Source organism: Salvia splendens, chromosome 1, assembly GCF_004379255.2.
Source record: "Salvia splendens isolate huo1 chromosome 1, SspV2, whole genome shotgun sequence".
Classification (NCBI taxonomy): Eukaryota; Viridiplantae; Streptophyta; class Magnoliopsida; order Lamiales; family Lamiaceae; genus Salvia; species Salvia splendens.
Window position 1 is genome coordinate 4,809,333 of NC_056032.1, and position 16,023 is coordinate 4,825,355.

The 16,023-nt window shown below is 38.5% G+C and overlaps 2 protein-coding genes and 1 pseudogene across 2 annotated transcripts; all 3 read right to left on the reverse strand.

Annotated features, from left to right (window-relative positions):
• Nucleotides 1-6,562: 6,562 nt before the first annotated feature.
• LOC121794381 (fasciclin-like arabinogalactan protein 10) lies at nt 6,563-8,234 on the reverse strand. Its single transcript, XM_042192521.1, has one exon. The coding sequence runs from the start codon at nt 8,063-8,065 to the stop codon at nt 6,788-6,790; it is 1,278 nt and encodes a 425-aa protein (XP_042048455.1). The 5' UTR covers nt 8,066-8,234; the 3' UTR covers nt 6,563-6,787.
• A 595-nt stretch (nt 8,235-8,829) lies between these two features.
• Nucleotides 8,830-10,986, reverse strand: LOC121794388 (annotated as a pseudogene).
• Nucleotides 10,987-11,633: 647 nt separating this feature from the next.
• LOC121809419 (spastin-like) lies at nt 11,634-15,952 on the reverse strand. Its single transcript, XM_042210038.1, has 13 exons — nt 15,482-15,952; nt 15,015-15,106; nt 14,880-14,899; nt 14,319-14,562; nt 14,138-14,233; nt 13,941-14,056; nt 13,743-13,823; nt 13,345-13,468; nt 13,037-13,086; nt 12,532-12,622; nt 12,418-12,453; nt 12,170-12,267; nt 11,634-11,973 (listed from the first exon to the last, which is right to left on the reverse strand). Exons 1-13 carry the CDS (start codon nt 15,775-15,777, stop codon nt 11,857-11,859), a joined length of 1,461 nt encoding a protein of 486 aa, XP_042065972.1. The 5' UTR covers nt 15,778-15,952; the 3' UTR covers nt 11,634-11,856.
• Between the last annotated feature and the right edge of the window lie 71 nt (nt 15,953-16,023).

A 16,023-nucleotide genomic window follows, 5' to 3' on the forward strand; every position in this document is an offset into this window, starting at 1 on the left:
CAAAGGTTTTCGCATGCGATACCTTGTTCGGAAAAAAATGTGGAGGATAGATTGGATCTTCAGCAAAGTACTGCTCGAAAATAGTATCATGACCCTCCTCGCGTTTCCTTTCAATGTATCTCCTTCTAGCTCTAACCGCCTGGGTTGTAGGTTGTGAAGACAAGGTTGTTGGCCAAATAGCTATATCCTCGATTAGTTGATCGAGTTGCTGATTTTGTTCAATAATTTTTTCTTCCCATTCATTGTCTTCAAGAAGATTGGAAGCTTCAAAATTAGAACTTGATGACATTTTATAGGGAGAGTTGGCTCAATAATTGTGAGAGGATTTGTGTGTAATTTTCGTGAAGCATATAGGTAAATATATAAAAGTTATTTGTTGAGCATAAGATTCCACCACTATCACATGGGATGTCATTTGATTCTACCACCACTTGTGATAGAGAGTGAGTTGTCATCTAGTCAAACTTTGATTTTCGTGATCAGATGAGATGTCATTGGATTCCACCACCACTTGTGATAGAGTGTGAGTTGTCATCTAGTCAAACTTTGATTTTTGTGATCACATGGAATGTCATTGGATTCCACCACCACTTGTGATAGAGAGTGAGTTGTCATCTAGTCAAACTTTGATTTTCGTGATCACATGAGATGTCATTGGATTCCACCACCACTTGTGATAGAGTGTGAGTTGTCATCTAGTCAAACTTTGATTTTCGTGATCACATGGGATGTCATTGGATTCCACCACCACTTGTGATAAAGTGTGAGTTGTCATCTAGTCAAACTTTGATTTTCGTGATCACATGGGATGTCATTGGATTCAACCACCACTAGTGATAGAGGGTGATTTGTCATCTAGTCAAACTTTGATTTTCGTGATCACATGGAATGTCATTGGATTCCACCACCACTTGTGATAGAGTGTGAGTTGTCATCTAGTCAAACTTTGATTTTCGTGATCACATGGGATGTCATTGGATTCCTCCATGACTTGTGAGCACATTTCATCTATTCATGCTTTGATTGAAGGGCTTGTCACATAAACTGGAAGTTACATAAGCAACAAAAATTAAAGGTTACATACTAAGCAACGAAAATTGAAGATTGCATACTAAGCAACAGAAGTTGAAAGTTACATACTAAGAAACATACAATGAAAACAGATAAACTACGATCACTTCCCAAACAGTTCTGCTATTAGATCGCGTTTCAGATCTTCTTCTTCTGGAGTTAAGTCCCTCCTAGCCATCAGTGGAGTAATGATAACTGCCTTGATGTTTCGTTCCTGAATATCACTAGTTGCCTTGATCTTCCGTTCCTGAATATCACATTCCCTTCACGTAGTGCTGCAGTGAAATCATTAGGAACTGTATATGATGGTGTTGCAACTTCTTTGCCTTTTCTTTTAGCCTTAGCCTTAGCTTTATCTCTTCCAATAGGACGTCGTAATGTTGAAGAAACACTCACAGGTGTGGAGTTGATTTGAGGTCCTCCCTCCTCACTAGCCCTTGACCTTTTAGAGCTTCCATGACTTTCTTCAAGGTTGTCGCCATCTGGTTGGAATCGCAATGAACCAGTGCTATTCAACTTCAATTCCCACTTGGGATTGTGTCTCATCACGCTCTCAAACACCTTATGGTGAGTAAACTTACTCTTACAATAGATTTGTTGAGCGACTTTCTCAATGTCCTCATTAGATTGACCGCTCGTAGCTCGATCGTGCGCATGCTTGTATGCACCAATCCACTTGGAGACATTTGTGTTGAGTCGTCTGTAGCGCTGTCTCAATGACTCCAAACTCCTTTGTTCGCCCATTGTTGGATTTTCTTTTCTTGTTTTTTCATATTGATCAAGAATATTTTCCCATAGATTCACACTAGTTCGGTTGGTGACAACAACTGCATTTGTGCTGATGAAACACCAAGCAGACATTAGTGCGATGTCTTCTTGCTCACTCCAACCATATGGAGCGTTTGAAACATTCATGTTAGTTTCAAATTGGCTAGAATTTGGAAATTCATCAAAGGTAGGGAAATAATCTTGGGAAGGATTGAAAGTTTGGGAGGGATTGAAATTTTGTGTTGAATAGAAATTTTGAGAATCAGAGAATATGTTATTCTCATCATCATCCATGATGAACAACAAAGAGGACTAAAAAATAAGAAATTATACCAAAGAAAGGATTATAGGAGGAGAAAAGATAAAATTTTTTTGTGTTCAAAACTATAGCAAATGTGGTCTCTATTTATAGAGGATGAAAAATTATAAATTTTGGTATAATTTTTTTAATTTTTTAATATAATATATAAAAGATATATCAATTTAAAAAATATATAATCCAATGAAATTGTGCCATGTGGCACAATATCATTGGTTGATTCATGAATTCATTTGGGAGACCATTTGGTCGCTGGTTGCCAACCAGCCGACCATGGTTGAGGAGAGAGACACACCATTATTTTAATTTTTTTTTTAAAAAAAATTGTAAATGTGACATGGAGGTCGACCAAACTAACCGATAAACGTGGTCTTTGAGAATCCACATAGAAGTGGGCCTGGACCCACTTTTATTCATTTTTTACTCTCTACTCTTTGGCAAGAGCACAACACTCACATCCACGCTCTTCCGCAAGAGCATGCTCAAGGGTCCCACCATACTATTATTCGATTTAAATAAAAACATTTTCACAATATTAAAATGTATTAAAAATACCCGAAATACTATTACAAATTACAAAAAATTAAAAATTACATAATTAAAATCCTAAAAAATAAAAATTACATAATTAAAATCCTAAAAAATAAAAATTACATAATTAAATCCTAATACATCCGTGGAAATTTAAAGAAGACTAGCCCGATGGCGGTATCCCCAATTGAGCTCGGAGAGTTCATATCATTAAGTGATGTGAATCAAGTTGCTCGGAGTGTACGGGTGCGGACGTTGATGTCACCTCTAGTACTGCCACGAGTACGAACACGGACACTACGAGGATGAGGAGCGTGGGAACTGCCCTCCGGTGGCGTCGGGGCGCTCCCTCCCGCGCCAGTTTCGGGAGCCCACCCGTATTGCCCCTTGGCATCTTGCTCATCCACCGGGTAAGGCCGGTAGCCACCCGGAATATGCGAACCTTGGGTTTGAGGAGGGGGCGAGAAATCCGTATCCGGATTAGGGAATGGCGATGAGCCGAACCATTCGTGGTTCCATTCGCGGGAGTCGGAGGGGTGATCGCCGGAGCCGGACATTTTATGCAAGAGTGAAAGAGTGAGAATTTAGAGGATTTAGAGTGAATTGATGTGTAGTGTGGTGTAAAAAATTTTGTGTGGAAATGAGAGTATTTATAGATGAAAATATGAATTTTGGGATAAAAATAATGAAAAATAAATTAAAAGTGGAGAAAAAATGGATATATTTTTACTAGTAAGTGGAAAAATATTTTTTTTAGTTTAAAATCGAATTTTTAATATAGTTTGATTTTTTTTTAAAAGGAAAATGCCAACGGCATGACAGCCTGCTCAGCGGCATGACAGTGCTCGATGCATAGAGCAGGGCCGTGCCACTGGCAAGAGCACAACGGCGAGCAGGTGTTTGCCTCGCCAGCGGCGTGGCGGCCCGCCTTAGCATCGAGCACCAATGCAGGTGCTCTTATATCCAAGGTGTTACAAACATATCATCCAGAAGTTATGTATTTTTTAAACATTCATTGTTCATCTATTTTTTTACAACATTCAAACTTTATGTGTGTGAAAATCTATTTTTTTACAACATTCACATTTTGTGTGTTTTTTCACAAACTGCGGTCAGATGACATAGACATCTTGATCATCCACATAACATAAAATATAGGTGAAATTGATTTTTATGAGAAATTGACTGAACTCAAGGTTCGTCGGAAAAGTTGAATTGACTAAAAGTTGTTGTAATAATAAAAAAAAACACTCTATTTATCCGGATTACTCAGCCTATTTTTTATTTTTAAGTGGTATGAAATGTGAAAGGAAAATGAAAAAAGTTACTAACATAAATCTATTTTTTATATATTAATTTTATAATAAATTATAAAATTTACTTTTTAAACAAAGCAAAATGTGTAATTGTATTCAAAGGAATTACATTAATTTCTAAAAAGTTGATAGCACTCCATCCGTTCCACAATAAGAGTCACACTTTATCAAGAGTCGTATTTTATTTTTACCATAAATGGTAAGTATGTCCCACATTTCACTAACTCACTTTACTCACATCTTTTATAAAACTAATATAAAAAAGTGGATTTTATATTCCACTAACTTTTCCAATCCACTATTATTTACATTTCTTAAAATCCGTGCCTACAATAAGAGCATCCGCAGCGGTGAGTGGACACCCGTCCGTCCTTGCCAGCGGCGCGGCACCGCCTGCTAGCCGCTGGTGCGGAGCGTTCTGATTGGCCAACGGCATTTCCGTTGGAAATTCATTTTTTTTTAAAAAATCAAAAAATAATACCAAAAAGTAAAAAAAATATATTTTCAGATTCCCAAAAATATGGCCGTTTTTTTACCATTTTTTCTGGATTTTTTTTATTTTTTTATATTTTTTATTCCCAAAAGCATCTATAAATACACACATGTATCCTCTATTTTTCACATCGAATCATCTCCCATTCATTTCTCATTCATATTTTTTCATACAACTTATCTACATCTTCCTCTCTCACTCAAACCCTCTCAAATGGATTTCACCAATCTCATTGCGGAAGCGGAGCGCGAAGAACAAGAATACTATGAACAATATCGTGCCGCCTATGAAGCCTATGTCACCGCGAATACCCCCGCCCCTCCTCCTCGACCAACTAGATCAACTCGTCGCTACATCCATCGTGACCGGGAGGGAGCCAACGAAAGGCTCGTTGCCGACTATTTTTCCGACCAGCCGCGGTTTCCGGAAGATTACTTTCGATGCCGTTTTCGCATGTCAAAATGCTTGTTTATGCGTATTGTCAACACATTATCCGTCCGTGTTGAATACTTTCAAACAAGTACAAACGCAATCGGTCGGCAAAGTCTCTCGGCGTTGCAGAAGTGTACGTGTGCCATCCGACAACTTGGTACTGGGCAAACGACTGACCTCTTCGACGAGTATTTGCATGTCGGTGAGTCAACTGGAATCCTTTGCCTTAAAATTTTTTGCGACAACGTTCGTTCAGCTTTCGGTGATACCCGAGCCCACATTGAGCTACAAGAAGACCTAATCAAATATATTTGAGCGAAATTCGGCCACGAGTAATGGTTTTTTTTTTAATTTTATGAATTTAATTATGTAATTTTAAATTTTTAGGATTTTAATTATGTACTTTTTAATTTTTAGGATTTTAATTATGTAAATTTTATTTTTTTTGTAATTTGTAATAGTATTCCGAATATTTTTAATGCATTTTAATTTTGTGGAAATGTTTTTGTTTAAATTGAATAATAGAATGGTGGGACTCTTGAGCTTGTCCTTGCAGAAGAACACGGATGTGGGTGTTGTGCTCTTGCCTAAGAGCATGGAGTAAAAGTGGGTTCGGGTCTATATCCGTGCTTGTTGGCAAGATGCTCTAAGAGTGATTCCTACCGTGGGACGGAAGGAGTAGAGCAGTAGTTAGTATAACAAAATAATTTTTGTTATAAATTAGCTGGGCCCTAAAATTTCAATGTATAGGCTCAATAAAAGCATGCCAGCCCAATTAAATAGCAGATGAAAGCAGAAGACTGTTTGAGAAGTAATGATGATTTAATTTTGCAACTATATCTTTTGGTAATTAAGCTAAGATAATAATTTGAACCGTATAATAATTATTATTTTGTAAAGTTGTCATAATTTTAAAAAAAAAGTTGGATAAATTTTACTTTCTCTATCCCATTAGAATAGGGTTCAATATATTTGTTATAAATCAATAATGACCTATTGAAATAGGTCTTCCAAATAAAATAAAATGACCATTTGAAATAGCAGAATTTAAGAAGTGATTAAAAAACATAGGGGCCATATTATTAATTCGAGGTGTGGTTGTTGAATACCATTAAATAGCTACATGGGTTCGAATGCAATTTAAAGTGACAGTTGAGAAAAATATTCGATGTGTGACATTTCGGAATATGATAGATTTGCTACATTTTAAAGTGATAGATTTGCAATTTAAAGTGATAGATTTGCTACATTTTTAATTAAAGACTATACACTATTCTATTGCAGAGAAACCCTGCTTATTACTCCCAGCACCATATACTCATAGATCTCCACATTCTCCACTGCATAATTAGGCCCTGCGATTTTGGATTATCCCATGAAAGGAAAATAATTTATGTGTCTCTAGTTAACCACTTTCTTGCTTCAAGTAGTTATTTTTTAGTAACTACATTCATAATCGCAGTCTTAAATTGACCTGTGGGACCGTTCCGACAAGATTTTCTCTCTCCACCTGCTCATATCAAGATTCACAACCGACACTTCAAGAACCTTCACTTTTTCAAGAACGAGGCCACTAATTTAATCTACTACTATTAAAATTAAATCATCCATCCAAACCAGTGATCGTTAAGATTAAGAAAAGGGCAAAATATAAATCACTTGAATTCAGTGTCTCTGTCTCACATAAAATGTGCTAAACAAACACAAAAATTACACAAAGAAAGAGAAAATAAATAAAATACAAAAATACTAAAAAAAGCGTTTCCTCCACAAACAACACGAAATCGGAAATACACACAACTAAAGTAAAAGAAATAAATTAAAAGAAAATAACAAACCAGGGAAGGAAATGACAATTTAGGACGTCAAAATGCTACCAAATACCGAAACTGCCACTGTGAGCAGCACCTTCATCACCGCCGGAGCTTCAAACGAGGCGCCGGAGTTGTCGGAGGAGCTGTTCTGCGAGTCCGCCGTCGGTCCTTCCGACGGCGCTCCGTCAGGCGAGCTCTTCGGCGGCGCCGGTGGAGACTTGAAAGGCGACAGCGCGGCGGCAGGCTCCGGAGCGGAGGCAGGGGTAGGAGCATCCGCTGGAGAAGGAGATGGAGATGTCTCCGGCGCCGGTCCAGGAGCCGGAGAAGGAGCTTTCCCGAAGAGCTCGACGGGGAGGAGCAAACTGTCGACTGTGAAAATGCAGAGAGGAGTGGAATCAATGACGGTGGAAGCAATCCTGGAATCGTCGACTCCGGTGACGAGACTGACCGAATCGCCGGCGGTTTTCACGCCGAGGTCGTATTTCGCGGCGCCATTGGTGGCGAGCGTGGAGATCCTCCCTTTGGTCTGCTTGAGAGTTCCGACGGGGCTGTATGCGGCGAGCGCGTGGTACTGGAGGAGAGAAACGACTTCCGCATTGGTGAGCTTGCTCAGATCCGGCGCGTCCGCCGCCTTAAACGCCTCATCGTTGGGGGCAAAAACGGTCAAACCCTTCCCCGCGGCGGAGGCGTAAACTTTGACCACTCCGGTTGAAACAATGAGAGAGGCGAACGTTTTACAGCCTGCCTTCTCGACCAGGGCGGTGATGTTGACATCGGAGGGGGCGGCGGCGGAGAGGACGGCTGCGGGGGCGATTGGCTGGCTGATCTCGATGATTGAGAGGTTGTAGGGGAATTGTTTGACGGATTTGGTGAATGTGGAGTCGAGGGGGGAGCCGGGGAGGCCGGATCCGAAAGCGACCTTGCCACCTTTGACGTCGGTGATGTTGACGAAGCCGAGCTGGCCGGCGGCATTGCCGGTGGTCTGGTAGAGGGTGGTGGAGAGGACGGAGCCTTCGGAGATTTTGTGGAGTTTGGGGGCGTCGAAGTAGTCGAGAAGGACGTGGAGGGCGAGGACGTTTTTGACGACGCTGAGGGGGTGTTTGGAGGTGACGGGGGAGAGGGCGCCGTTGGGGAGGGCGCAGACGGTGACGGGCTCGCGGCTGTTGATCTCGTCGGCGAGTTTGGTCTTGGTCAGGAGGTCGTTGAACTCGCTGTACTCGGGGTAGCCGGAGAGGATTTCGGTGATGTTGTTGGCGGAAATGGCGGTGGAGAGGAAGGCGATGATCGAGAGGGAGAGGGTGAGGGAAGCGGCGGCGGCCATTGTTGCTTGCTTTGCTTGCTTGGACTGACTGACTGAGAGTGAATTGGGGATAGGGTTTTGATGTAGTCGTGGCTGCCACGTCGGATTTAACGCCGTTGGAGGAAAGAGAGCAGCGTTTAGCTTCAAATGCTACAAGGAATTTTGATCGAAAGCCATTTTAAGTTTTTAACATTGTTATGATATTGAAATACATTTTGATTTCGACAATTAACGACACGAATTTAGTTGGAAAATATTTAAATGTAGATGAGTAAGAGTAAGTTACCAATTGTCAACCAAGCTTCATTTACGTGGCAAAATTAAGACACGAGAGATTCTCATTAACAAAGTTTTTTTATTTAAATAAAGCTACTATAAATCAAACATATTGCTGGCAGACTAACTCAATATCACTTTTTTTTACTTTATTATAGAATGAACTTTTGATTTAAGTGGCAAACATAATGAGTTGAGGAAACTCCACATATAGTGCAGCAATGAATTCCAAAAAAAATGACGACGACAAAGCAGATATAGTTGGTGTTTACTTTTTCACAACAAATAAATAAATAAATAAAATACGAATAGGAAATTTCATTCCATATTTGAACTCGTTATTGTGCAAAGAAAATATATTCTCAATATACTAGTAGTACTATTCAATATGACACCTAATACACACTAGTATAAATTAAAGCACCGAAATATTAAATGATTGTGGGATTCTGCATTACAAATTATAGTTATAACTACTTATAATATAGAGTACCTACTTAACTTCAATGTATCCCACCAAACAATGAGTATAGTATTACAAGTATAGAATATTATATACAAGTACTAAGTAATATAAGATGTTTACAGTTAAATCTATCACACCTTACCTTCATATACAGAACTAGCCATCATGCATTATAATTATAGCATAAGTCAAAATAGCATGGTGCTAATTTGGCCAGATACCCATAGGGTTGGCGTTCTTCACTATCCAAGGATGTCCCATGATCTTCTCTAGGGACAGCCTTTTTGATGAATCCTTAACGAGAAGCTGCACAAAAAGAGCGCGCAGTCAAGAAGCAAAGAAGAGTAAAGAAACCATCATCCTATGTGAAAGAAAATTACCCTGCTAATGAGATCTTTAGCTTCTGCTGAAACACCAGGGGTAGAAGGAAATGCTAAACCAATCTTCTTTATCCTACAGCAGTAGTAGGTATACACACACAAATTATTCATAAGCAGTAAATGAAATTTGCTGAGGGTAAAAGCATCCAGAAATGGTTCCATACCTTTCGAATGTATCCATCTGGCTTTCAGCCTCAAATGGAGGGACACCGTATATAAACTCGTAGCAGAGAATTCCCAATGTCCAGTTGTCAACAGAATAGTCATGCGCCTTTCTCTCCACCATTTCTAGTGCTAAATAGTCCAAGGTTCCACACATAGTGCCTTTTGCTTCTGGACTGTACAGACCAGCCGAAGTCTGCTATTTTGAGCCGACCCTACAAGTGATTCAGAATATGTTATAATTTTCAAAGACATGGTTTGTTCGTATCAAGAGTTTTTTACCAAGCTCGTTGTTCAAGTTGTTTTACTTTTCGCAGAAACATATCATGCAACTCTACACTTTCCATCACCACACAGAACAGAGCTGTTACATAGAGGAAGGAGCAGTTCAAAAAATCAAACTGCTTAGATGAAAAAACATAAAAGTTTCATGTTGTCACAGCCACGAAAACCAACCTTACGATTTTCTTGCACTGTATATACATATACTATATGACTTTAGAACATGTTTCAATGGAGATGAAATTGCATATTTTTCAATATATGCATGCTACCGATGAGCAAGCTTCACCAAGCAGTTAGTAAAACTGATTTTTCATTATAACCACTGAATTGCCCTTAAAGACTTTGACATTATTATGATCAGTTTGTTAAGGCCTGAGCAAGGCAAAGTTTGGCATGAGTGAAGTAACAAACAAAAAAACAAGCAAATAAACTCGGAGTAAATAGAGTAACTAACATAATCTTGATGAACTAGCTTAGTAAATGACAATTCATGCATCCATGACTTCTAATCTTACAGTCTTTGAGAGGAAGCCATACCTCATGATCAAGTAACAAATTTTCCGGCTTGATGTCTCTGTGAATGACATGCTTTTGATGACAGTACAACAGAGCCTCTGTGAGACTAGCTATATACTGATTTAACAGAATTACAACACCAAGGACAAAAAGCATATTAATCCATAATGCAAACGCAAAAAGGCAGTACAATAAAGCTTCAAAACACATCAGAATATGAGCATTCGAACAAGGAGACAAGCAATGAGTTATTTGGAAGCGTGAATTCAGATGTGTAAAAAAACTGCAGAAGAGAGAGCAATAGTAGTACCGTGGCAGCCTGTGTCTCGGTGAGGTGTCCCAATTTTCGAAGCCTTCTGTAGAGCTCGCCGCCGTGAGCGTACTCCAAAATCATGAAAATTCTCTCATTGTCGTGAAACCATCCGTGAAGCCTCAGCACATTGGGGTGGCGAAGGGCGATTTGGATCTCCATTTCCCTCCGCAACTGGTGCTGCAAGCCATGCTTCTCAATTTGCTCCTTGAATATACTTGCTCTACCCAAAAAACAAACAAACAAACACAAGATCTCAACTTCTCATGGTCCAAGGTGAGATTGGGACGGGAAAAATTACCTTGATTTCGCGAGCTAGATACACTCTGCCGAATCTACCTTTGCCGAGGGGTTTGCCGACGTCGAAATCGGAGAGAAACCATTGCCTTTTGGAGGTCGTTTGGGGTTGTTTTGGGGGTTTGCGACGCTGATCGTCCATCGGAAGATTGAATTTGGGGGTTTTGATTTACGGATTTGGGAATGGGAGGGAAGCAGTGATATTTGAATTCGAAGATATTTTGCGACGACATTTAACTCCTCCGAGGAAGATGGGAGTTTAAATTTTGAACAAATTATGACATAAAAATGTTCAAACTGTGTTAAGTAAATTTAAAAAGTAATCACTCATAAAAAATTTTAAATATCTTCTTCAATATTTTACCCTTGCAATTTATAATTGAAAATTATTTTAGGGTGGTTGAGAATGAGAATTTTTAGGCCACAATTCACAAATTGAAATTACTCTTGATCATGAAAGTGAATTTCTAGAATCTAGATTATTCTTCACAACTTGGAATTACTCTCAAGCTGTGACCGAAAGTTTTTTAAAGAACAAACCACTTTTGGTTATGAATTACAGTTTATAAATTTATTATTCATAATTCAAAAATACTAGGTAGTATTTGTTCTACTTGTATTTTTGAATTACAATCGGAAACTGTTGATTACTTGTCGAAAAAATGTTTATCAAAAAGATTTCTGACGATGAATATTTTGTTGTGGTAAATTTCATCATCTTTCACAAGTAAAAGTAATTTTGTGTGGTAAAATTCATCTTCAAAAGTATTTTTGATTGTCAATAAAATTTTTAGAGAATCATTATAATTCAAAATTATTCTTGATTATGACAAAAAAAAATTAAACCATTTTTTACCAACTAATCAACCGTTTTCGAAGTGGAAAAAAGATGAGCAATGGGACTAAAACATCCATAGATATTATGAAAGCCGATTAAGGCAACACACAAAGTAGTTGATTGTAGATACATGTATAAACTAAATTACTACCATCGACTTTTATTAACTTTTTTTACATTTTACTATCAGTTACTGGATCTTCTAGGGCAATAATATACCTTAAATAATTGTTTCTTAATAGAGGAAAATCTTGATGCATGTAGACTTGAGTTTATGTAGAACTAGTTGGAACCGAACTCTCGATTCCACCTTTCGAGTTCAGCCCACTTGCTTCTCTGTAAGCTAGGCTTGATAACAGTCATTGCCTTCTGAAAATCTCCATATTTCAATTTCCTAACCTGGACACAACAACCCAGAGTTTTACGGATGACAACTTAAATGCTTCCAAACGCAAGATGCGAGAGAGATATTTTGAGGCCGGGATGATGTAGCAGATTCGGCTAGTGACATCAATTTTGATTCTTGCTGGGGCTTTTTGGTAACGAAAATAGGTGGAAGATTAGCAGATGAAATGGTAGAAGATTATATAATAACCTGATTTGCCTGGACTGTAAGGATGTCTGCACCTAGCTCTCTGATTGGCATCATTGCAGCTTCCTCACACAAAGCTTGTAGGTCGCTTCCGGAATACCCTACAAAGACAACATTACAATGCATCATATCGTGGTTCCAAAGAATAATCATGATTCTAATGTTTTGTTCAATTTTAGTTTTAGCTAACAAATGACAGTGTGCTCACTATTCAGGAGAAAACAAAGATACAATAGCAAGTTTTTCCTTACCATCAGTTTCAGCCACAAGTCTCTCTACATCTCTATCTGTTTTACGAGAATGATAGACCGTGTAAAATATCAGTATATGTATCCAACGTTGACGAGATAAATTCAGGCATTTACCTGGCAAAGAAAATGCTTGACCCTTGAGCTTATGCTTCAGAAGAACTCTCCTAGCATTTGCATCCGGCAAAGGTATGTAGATTCTCTTTACCTGTGCATAAAAATCAAAAACAAAAAGGGCAAAAGAGATCGATGTTACAGCTAGCTCGCTTGGTGGTTGGTTCTTGAATGTATTTCGCATGATTTATCTGAATTTAATTAACTTCCAAGTTTAGTAATAGAAAAAAAAGTATATGCAATAAATGTGCCAAGAAATCCATTTGATCCCATCTGAAGTAAAACTGTTCTCTATTAGTCTTATACTAGGCCAACCCAGTTTGTTTTAATAGAATGCAAAGAATCGGCTTTTAAAACATACACATATAAATGCCAGTTTCGATGGAAAAGAATAGAGGTTGTACTAGTTTCCAATGTTTCAATAGGACATATAAAAGGCAGTAATTTTCAAAAAGAAAATTCCAGAATTCAATTAATAAATATGCCATAAAGAGTAGTTCTTGCTGACCAGTCTTCTAAGAACTGCGTCATCCAATTCTTGGGGTTTATTGGTTGCACCTGCAGTAGCATATTAAATTTGTGAGAAATAAAAGAAAATAGCAAAATAAATATAGAACAAACAGTATGTTCCCATTGAAACATGGAGGTTACACTGTTGGTCAGAGTTGAAAGTTAGGAACAAGATATATACAAAAAAGGAAAGAGAACCGCCATTACACCAACAATAAGAATCTCAGAAATATCTGTAACACAATTGAAACCCGCAAGATTGATCAACAGGATAAAGCATTTTAATTGTAAAGTACTAAAGCTTACCAATGACAGTAACTAAATCACCAGAATTTGACGCAACCCCATCAAACTGAACTAGAAACTCAGACTTCAACCTTCTACTTGCTTCATTCTCATTTTCTGTTCTTGTTGACATTATACTATCTATCTGCATCCAAAAATTGCAATAAGGTACACAGGAACCAGCTCAACCACTACTAGCTCACCTTGTGGAAAGTGAACCATAGGTATGGCACAAGAGGGTGCTACACAAAGATAAACCACTTATCACATAATCTAACAATGAATAGTAGAACACTGAAACTCTATTCTTAGAGGGTGCAATAGTTTTCTTAATCGATAGAGCTACTTATGTCCGCTATCATGATGGACGGGAAGTTAGTGATTAGAACCCAGCAATAAAAATCAGGAGTGTACAGTACCTCATCAATGAAGATAACTGATGGCTGCCTGGAAATGGCAACCTGGAAAAGAGTACGAACTAGCTTTTCACCCTCTCCCACCTACCATGCAAACATAATATAAGAGGACTTCAGATATCACATGTAAACAGAACAAGGGCTTAGACCCACCTATTGTAACATAACATGTAAGGAAGGAGATAGAGAAATAAGACACACCCACTTTGATGTCAGTGAAGAAGCAGAAACATTAAAAAATGTAGCTTCGGATTCTGAAGCAACTGCTTTAGCAAGCAGGGTTTTTCCAGTACCAGGTGGTCCAAAGAGCAATAAACCTGCAAAAATATTCAGTCCCTAAACCTTGTTTAGAAATCTGGTCCAGGCAGCTATTTTTTATGTAATTCATACCCTAATACCTTTGGCTGGTTTTCGAAGACCAGTAAAAAGGTCTCTTCTTTTTGTTGGTAGAATAACCATTTCTGTCAATGCTTGTTTTGCCATCTCAAGACCAGCTACAGGACAAAAGTTAAATTGAGACACTTAATAGGGCTTAAGAAAAAGATAGATATCTCTAATGAAAATATCACAGCAACTAACCAATGTCGTTCCATTTAACTGAAGGGCTACGATCAACAATCACAGAGTTTATCATCTCTACCAGTTTAGCATCATGACCACCTACAGATCCTTGAGCAGGTTTTTGCAAAGTTGGAGCATTATTTCCTTGACTCCTCAGAGAAGGACCAGTTCTGGTATTGACAGAAACCTTTTGTGCTGCCACTTTTCTTGGTCGTGAAACCGAAGATGAAACTACCCCAGTTTGTAACTTTAGTGACGTACTCTAACAAAGTGGATAGAAGTGAAAAATGGGTCAAACTGGTGGTTGAACTCCGCATAATTACCGATAAACATTGTAAGTGAAAAGGTGAAGAAATATCACTCCCTCCCTCCCAATTCTAGCTACAGAACTACATATCATCATTCCAGGCCTCCAATTTCAAGCAAGCACTAATGTACTGTACAGATACTTCTGTAAAACCGCCATAACAGGTGACACTATCAGGAGCTCATTTATAATTATCTAAAGGGAATCACATCTATTAAATAAAGGATACAAATCCAGACACTAACTTACAGGTCATTTAGAGCTTTCCATACCTTGATTTCTGATGATCCACCTGAGATAGGTGAGAAGGCACAGAGGAGCACATCAAATTTTCTTTTTTATGGCCATCAAGAATGCTTGTCTCAATATTAAGAAGTACGACGCTAAGGATTGAAGATAGTAATAACCTGTTCTTCGAGTTAAAGTTTGTAGTCTCTCTGCTACTTGGCCCTGCCATTTTGATATCTTCTGCCGATAAGATTGCACCTTCTCCATTTCACTGCGGGAAATTTGACAAAAATGTAAGCAAAAGATGCACCAAGAACCAACTTTAATAAGAACTTTTAGATTAAGATCTAACTTCCCAAATTGTGATGCATATGTACTCAAGGAAAAGAACTACACAATCAAACAGCATATGTTAAAAGGGTTCATACAATGAGGATACTTAGCAGGCATATGATCAACCGGAAAGTGATAAAGGAACGCACTCACATGTCCAAAATCAATTTTCCATAAAATTGATAAAATCCTTAATCAAGCTGCGCACACTCTTTAATCAATATGCATAACCACAAAAAAACACACATTACCAAGGAACTCATAATTGTACATTAAATTTATACTCCATATTGCTACCATGAACCATCAGTACCTAGAGGCGATGTACGAAGGCACTGGAGTGGAAACCGCTTCAGCCAGTATACTCTGCGCATTCTGGTAACAAAAAACGGCGTCGTCCGGTAACCCCCACTCCTCGGCGCGAACAGCCTTATCAATCTCCACTTTGGCCAAATCAAAGTAACCTTTCAGCTTATACGCTGTCCGCTCATTCCCCGTCGAAACACCGCCCTCCCCGTCCATCGCTCCGGTGCTAGGGTTTTTCTCAGTCTGTGCCGAATCGGAGAAGATCGAACTAAAATTGTCGATGATATCTTTTAGAAAACTCATCAGGCGATTGTAACATTGGGCGATTTGGAAGAGAAATTGAAGAAAAACTTTCTGCAATCTGTGACTTGAGAATCACTGCTCCGGAGTTGCAAACTCAACGCAGCTCCGACGGTTGAATACTTGCAATTCTACAATCCAAGTAACAGATTCCGTTTAAGTTTCCCATTCACGCCAATATATTTTTTATATGTTTTACGTTTATATTTTAACGATAATTAAAAGTATTTTTTGGTGTATTCTACTTAC

Bases quoted from the DNA above. Each gene is read 5' to 3' on its own strand.
- LOC121809419 (XM_042210038.1), bottom strand. From the start codon at position 15,777: ATGAGTTTTCTAAAAGATATCATCGACAATTTTAGTTCGATCTTCTCC. The intron at 14,900-15,014 runs GTTATTACTATC...CACCTATCTCAG, and splicing joins AACTTTAACTCGAAGAACAG to GTGGATCATCAGAAATCAAG. The intron at 14,563-14,879 runs GTATGGAAAGCT...CCACTTTGTTAG, and splicing joins GTGGATCATCAGAAATCAAG to AGTACGTCACTAAAGTTACA.
- LOC121794381 (XM_042192521.1), bottom strand. From the start codon at position 8,065: ATGGCCGCCGCCGCTTCCCTCACCCTCTCCCTCTCGATCATCGCCTTC.